Genomic DNA, 7359 nt, shown 5'->3' with positions numbered 1-7359 from the left:
AGGGGGGTGGGGGGTTGTTAGAATAACTGTGGGAGGCGTTGTAAAGATTGATGACCACAGGCAGGAATGATTTCCTGTGCCGCTCTGTGGTGCATCTTGGTAAGAGGAGTCTTCTGCTGAAGGAGCTCCTCTGCTGGGTCAGTGTGTCATGGAGAGGGTGTGAAACATTGTCTAAGATTGACTGGAGCCTGGACAGCATCCTCCTCTCTGCCACGGACGTCAGAGTGTCCAGCTCCTCCCCCACAACATCACCGGCCCTCCTGATCAGTTTGTTCAGTCTGTTGTTGTCAGCGACCCTCAGCCCGCTGCCCCAGCATGTGACAGCAAAGAAGATCGAGCTGGCAACAACAGACTCATAAAACATCCTCAGCATCGTCCCACAGATGTTAAAGGACCTCAGCCTCCTCAGGAAAAAGAGTCAGCTTTGGCCCTTTTTGTAGACCGCCTCAGTGTTTCTAGTCCAGTCCAGCTTATTGTTAAAGTATACTCCAAGGTACTTGTACTCCTCCACAGTTAGGTCTGAGATATTTTTTTTTCTGAGAGTTAGAGAAAAGCTTGGAAGACTCTGTTCTATAAAACAGCTAAAAAACATTGATGAATCCTGCTGTTAAAAGATTAATGTAAAAGGCCAGAAAATGCTGCTGTCCTTTTAAATTACAAACTTTAACCATTCAGTTCAGTGATAGGTTTGCCAATAGATTTGAAGGATTAAAAAAAAAAAAAAAAAGTTTTTAGGTTTCTTTCTTCATATGCGTGTTCTGATATTTCTATTTCATTGATCCCCAATTAAAACCATTAGGTACTGGAGAAGTTATTTCCATGCACTCGTTGTTCTGATGGAGGAGGCAGGAAAAAAACTTTCAGCCATGAAAGATGTTCTCACCACTATCTGCTGGAGACAAAGAGGTACACATTGAACACGTCACTGATACTGTAGACCCAAAGCTTCTCTGCAATAAACAAAACTGATGTCACATTAAGATAGTTTTACTATAAAATTAAACAATAAAGTTATGATGATGATGATGATGATGATGATGATAGTTTTTGTCTCATTTGCAGAACACCTTCTGATGAAATAGTAAAAATAAATAACATGTTCTTTAAGCTTCGCTGTCTCTTAGTTCATTTACAGTTTTGGAAATGATTAAAAGTTGGTATCTACCAAGTAGGTTTTTCAACAAATGTCATTGTTAAATGGGCTGTTACACCTGCAGTTAAAACATGTTGTCCAACAAGTTTATGGACCTGCTTCACTGACATTTCAAGGAAATTATCCTAGACTAAAAGGGACGGAAACAGTTCATCTGGTAGAGAGAGACAAAAACCTGTCTGACTGGAAACACGTCACTAAGAGGAAGATGAAAGTAGTTTTTAACATTGCTGAACTGAGCTGAGACACCTTTACTGGGTGTCAGGTCTCTTCTGAATAAACACGGAAATACTTCATAGATTTTCAGAAGAAGCAGTTGAAACTTTGTGTGAGTTTGGCTGTTGAAATAATTCAATCCAAAATGGCTGAAAGACTTCTGGAAAGTTACCTGAGCTGCCATGTGTGTTCAGAGACAATCTACGATATATATAAGACAACACAATAAAAACAAGTTGAACTAAAAGGTTCCTGGAATAAAAAGGCCTTCAGCAGCAACTTCATAGAAATAGAAACAGTTCCTTCAAAAGTCTGGCAGCAACAGTTTGGAGAGATTGGTCTCCTCAGGTTCTGAAGCAGGTCCAGGATCCACTAGAAGGTTCTGATAAGATGAGCTCAGACTACAGGAGGAGGAATATGGCTGAATAAATTCATCAACATAGGAAGGAGTCTGTCCATGTACATCTCTGAAGGTTAAGACTGACATTTTAAAATGAAATCTAAATCAGATTAGCAGCCAGTGGAACGACGTTAAAACAGGTTGAATGAGTTCCTCTGTTTCAGTCAGTCGCCTTGCAGCAGAGTTTTGGACAACCTGAAGACGAGCCGGTCTCTTCCTGTTGAAAGAAGTAAACAGATCGTTTCGATGCAAACTCCTCTAGTTTAAAGTTGTAGCAAAAAACAAACCATCAACATTCATTGTAACATTTCTTCTCTGATAAAAATACAACTAAGAAGGTTTCAGTTCCAGTCATGAACCAACAGAGAAAAGCAAACTGTCCTGAAGATCTTGGAGGTGACTGAGGAGATTGGACTCATCATTTAGCTTCAACCTCCTGTTGCTTCTCTCCTTTTCTTCTTCTCTGCTTTCTGTGGAGGACAGCTGAGTCTCTTCCTCAGTCTCCTGATTCTGCTGCAGCCTGGAGCGTTCAGTTATAGTTGGACCTCCAGGCCAGTTGATGGTTCCTGTGAAGGATCAGAGGATTTTAGACCAAACTTTAAATCTGATGAAATAATGTGACATCTAAATGTAACACAGGCTGAACAAACATGCAGCAGCGAAGGACTCCTGCTGATATTTGACTTCCATCACAGATAATGAACAAAATCAGTTCAGAGGCGTCACTTCAGGATGGCAGCGGTCTTTAAGTCAACCTATGAGACACGTGTTGAAGATCTGTAGCCACAACGGAACACTGCAGCATAAAGGATGCAGAACAAACTGATCGGTGAATGTGAACAGGGATATAAGTATCTGCTCAATCTGACACCTAATGCTGATAAAATACTTTGTGTTTAAAATATAAATGAATTATTTTATCAATCAGTGGAGACCGAGTGAAATAATCGACCCAGAGATGCAGAAGAAATTCTAAGTAATTCAGATTATCTGTAGCGTTTTCAACAGAGACTCTGCTGTTCATTTCAGTTTAGAAGATTCAGGTTTAAAACGTTTTTCTTTCTATATCAGTTTTTGTCATAAAGGTTTTAATATGAATTAAAAAACAGCAAGTTTAAATGGTAAACGGATAGAACGTTATAGAGCTTTTCCAGTCATACTAACCACTCAAAGCGCTGTACACTAGAGCCACATTCATCCAATCACACTCACTAACAGACACAGATATTCATCCACAGTTGCGCAGCTCGGTAGGAAGCTTGGAGTTAAGTGCCATGCCCAGGCACACATCAACATGTGACAAGGGAAAGTTAGAATTGAATCTAGAAGAGTTCATTAATAAAACTTAATGAAAATATACATTAAACAGGTTTGCCTTTATATGTTTTCTCTGCTATTTAACCTTTATTTATACAGGTTGTCTCATTTAGATCCAAGATCTGATTTACAAGACAGACCTGTTTTGATGAAACAAAAACCAACACAAGAGTCACACAATATGAATATGAATAATTAAAATATTTGATTCAGATTAAGTAATTGGTAACACTTTATTTGAAGGGTGAGTGCATAAGACTGGCATTCACTGTCATAGACATGAAGGAGTCTTTATGAATGTTTATCACTGTTATCATTAGGTGTCATCTGATAAATTGTTACACCTTTAATGCAAAGTTGACATTGTTTAAAATGTCTTTGTAATGAAAACTTGACATTAACAGAACCAAAAAGTTCATTTGTGAGCATCATACCACATCATGAAATCTTTGCAACCTTCATGTTTATGACAGTGTAATGCCAGTCTTACCCCTTCAGGTAAAGTGTTACCAAATAAGCAAATAAATTATGACCTAAAAATAAGAGCCAGTTTCACAGGAAGTTTTCTCTAATTTCTTATAAGTTTAATTTGTCCCAGAGGAATCAAAACTGACAGTTTCAGATCTTGCTATGGAGAGGTCCAAATTGACAGGACAGAGTCAGAAAATGATTTTGTTCTCAGGTTCTGATCGTATTAACGGAGCGTTGAAGGAGATAAAGTCCTGAGTGTGATGTCTGTAGATGGACTGTCTGAGTGACATGTAGGAGGATGAATAAGGTGGAAACAATCCAAAGATAACTTTACAGATGAAAATGTACCAATGCATGAGTTTAAAGATTAATAATGATGCCAGTTGATCTGAGAATATAAAGTACAGTGATGAGTGAGAGATTTACAGCCTGTTATGAACCATAATGCTCCATGATAGATAGCATCCAACATCTGCAGCATCCAACATCTGCAGAGAGGTGGCAGATGCATTCATAGAAACAACATCACAGTAATCTAACAGAGGCAGGAAGGTCATTAAGTCAAGATGCTTCCTGCACTGAGAGAAAAGTAAGATTTATTTCTGAAGAAAACTTCTAGTTTGATCTTTAGCTTCTTTACATGTTCAATATGTGACTGAAATTAAAGAAAATTAAAATTATGATTGAAATAAAAACAGACAAAAATCGTCCTGTGCTTTATTTTAGTTCCTGTTTCTCCATAAATTCTCTTCATCTTTAAATTTAGAATAAAAAATATTTTGTAACTTTTTTGTGATAGATTTCTATCATAAATAATTTAGTGCACCACATGTTCTTCAATAATCTGAGGGAGGATCAACTAATAACTTTAACACAAAAAGACTAAAATTGTTTGTTGGAGCAATATGAACAATGTTATGTAACATACTTTAAAATAATGCAGTGGTGTGGATATTTTTTGGGTTTTAATACTATAGTCCAGTCAAAAACCAAGCAGGTCAAAAAAAAATGTTTTTTAAGAAAAAAACAATTAACTACAGCAAACTGGACCTAAATAAAATCCTGCCTTTAAAGAGGATTTCCCCAAATGTATTTGTTTAATTTGTAATGTAATATTACAAGGTAGGTTACAATAGTGAGAAAGGCAAGTTCATTTATAAATCACATTTCAGTAACCAGACTATTCAAGTAAACATTCAATTCAGTTTTAAAATCGGTAAAAATAAGGTTTTAGCTGTCTTATTTCGCCTATGAAATAAGTTCCGACAGCACCACCTGCTGGAGATAAACTGATACAGCAGATTGTTTGATTTAACGCGTCACAAACCGGTTAGAGAAACAGAAAGTATTTTCAGACGTTGTTGAACTGAGCTGAGACGCCATTACTTGGTGTGAGATCTCTGCTGAATGAACACGGAAATATTTGGAAGATTTTAAGAAGAAGCAGCTGAAACTTTTGGTGAGTTTGGCTGTTGAAATAATTCAATCCAGAATGGCTGAGAGAGCTCTGCTGGAAAGTTACCTGAGCTGCCATGTGTGTTCAGAGACTTTCAGAGATCCTGTGTCTCTGAGCTGCAACCACAGCTTCTGTTCAAGCTGCCTGCAGAAATTCTGGGAACAAGCTGAAAACAAGAACTGTCCTATCTGTAAAAGAAAATCTTCCAAGGATAATCTTTTAGTAAACTTCACTCTGAAGGACCTGGCTGACTCTTTTACTGGAAGACAGAAATCTAGATTATCTGAGGCAGAAAAAGGAGCAAAGCAGCTGATGGTGGTCTGCAGCAAACACCAAGAAGACCCTAAACTGTTCTGTGAAGACGAGCAGAGAGCTGTGTGTCCTGGCTGTGAATTTTCTCTCCACCAGAGTCAAAAAGTGGTTCCTGTAGAACAAGCAGTCAGTGAGCTGAAAAAGCAGCTGAAATCTGACTTAAAGTCTCTGCAGGACAAGAGGAACAAACACGAAGAAGTGAAGACAGAATACGATGAGATGATTGAACACTGCAAGAAGCAGCTGTTGTCCACAGAGAGACAGATCAGAGCAGAGTTCAACAAGCTCCACCAGTTCCTGAGAGAGGAAGAGGAGTCCAGACTGGCAGCTCTGAGGGAGGAAGAGGAGCAGAAGAGGAAGACTATCAGCAGAGAGATGAAGAGGATCCAGGAGCAGATCTCTTCTCTGTCAGACAGCATCTCTGCTGTTGAAGAAGACCTGCAGAAAGACAACGTGCCGTTCCTCAGCAGTTATAAAGCCACTCAGAGCAGAGCCAGAGGTCAGAGGTCACTGTCAGATCCACAGCTGGTCTCAGGAGCTCTGATAGATGTGGCCAAACACCTGGGCAACCTGTCCTTCAGAGTCTGGGAGAAGATAAAGGAGAAGGTCCACTTCAGTCCTGTCATTCTGGACCCAAACACGGCGAGTGGAAAGCTCTACCTGTCTGATGATCTGACCAGTGTGAGATGTGGAGACACAGAGCAGCAGCTTCCTGATAATCCAGAGAGAAACACTGAGTACACTGTTGTTTTTGGTTCTGAGGGCTTCAGCTCAGGGAAACACAGCTGGGAGGTGGAGGTGGGAGACCATCCTGGCTGGCTCATTGGTTATGTTAGAGAGTCAGTTGAGAGGAAGGGAGAGAGAAATGCTACACCAGAGGATGGAATCTGGTGTTTACGGCGTCGTTTTGGAAATTACACTAATGGTGATGATCAAACTCTCCCAGTGAAGAAGAATCTCCAGAAGATCAGAGTCCAGCTGGACTATGACAGGGGGGAGGTGTCTTTCTATGACCCAGAAGACATGTCTCACATCTACACTTACAGAGACACTTTTACTGAGAAACTTTTCCCTTTTTTAGCTGTTGGTAAAACTGCTGATCTCCAAATCTGTCAAATTGAGATTTCTGTTTAAACATCAAAGTTGTGTTTTTAAAATTCTCTGACTCATTCTTTGTATTTTTAGATCTTTGGATTTGCAGTGAGACCAATCTTTGTTTTAAATTGTTAATGAACAATTTTATTACTGTTTGAGGTTTTGAAACGTTAATTTGAATAGGAAAACTAAATGTTTCTGAACATCAAAACATCTTTATTATTTAATGAGTGTTTTTCTTTTTGTGAAACTAGTATAACATAATAATTTAAGAATGCTTTTTACTTCAGTATTCAGTTACAATCTTTCTCACCAGCATTTGACAATTTTTCAGACAAACACATTTGAGGATTATTTTTATTTTATTCCTAACTCTGTTTTGTAAAAAACCTTTAACACAAGCTCAGATTTCTTAACTGAGTTATTTTGTTTGTCTTGTTTTCTATTATTGTAATGATTCAGTTTAGCAGGAAACCTCTGAAAATAAACATTTAGATCCAGTTTTCTCTCCCTGACTGTTTTCTGATCACTGATTATTTGGTTTGTTTTCCTCAATGTAAAAGTTATTTCCATGATATTAAAACTGCTGCTGAAAATCACATTTACTGGTTACTTTTAAAGGTTTCTTTAGTTCTTCAAAACATTTATTTATTTTACTTTCACTGCTGAGGAAAAACTCTGTAGTTCACTGGATCTAGTTGGGTACTGGATGTACCCAACTAGAACTTATCTTGACAAAATGTCCCAATTCAGACAAGTAAACTACAAAAGCTTAGAAGAAATCGTTCACCAGCAAGTTTGGCCTGTCATACCATCTGATTTGACTCAGATTATAAACACGTCCATTCAGTCAGGTATTTTCCCCCAGTCCCTTAAAACAGCAATTATCTCAGAATAAATAGTATCTCAGAGAATAGACTTTAAAATCCTTCTGTTAGT

The 7359-nt window shown here is 38.3% G+C and overlaps 1 protein-coding gene across 1 annotated transcript; it reads left to right on the top strand.

Moving 5' to 3' along the window:
* The first annotated feature begins 5049 nt into the window (after window positions 1-5049).
* Window positions 5050-6459, top strand: LOC118564733 (nuclear factor 7, brain-like). Its single transcript, XM_036143576.1, has one exon. The coding sequence runs from the start codon at window positions 5050-5052 to the stop codon at window positions 6457-6459; it is 1410 nt and encodes a 469-aa protein (XP_035999469.1).
* The last annotated feature ends 900 nt before the right edge of the window (window positions 6460-7359 follow it).

The sequence above is a fragment of the Fundulus heteroclitus genome, chromosome 12 (assembly GCF_011125445.2).
Source record: "Fundulus heteroclitus isolate FHET01 chromosome 12, MU-UCD_Fhet_4.1, whole genome shotgun sequence".
NCBI lineage: Eukaryota > Metazoa > Chordata > Actinopteri > Cyprinodontiformes > Fundulidae > Fundulus > Fundulus heteroclitus.
This window is presented reverse-complemented; position numbering and strand designations above follow the sequence as displayed.

Bases quoted from the DNA above. Each gene is read 5' to 3' on its own strand.
- LOC118564733 (XM_036143576.1), top strand. From the start codon at position 5,050: ATGGCTGAGAGAGCTCTGCTGGAAAGTTACCTGAGCTGCCATGTGTGT.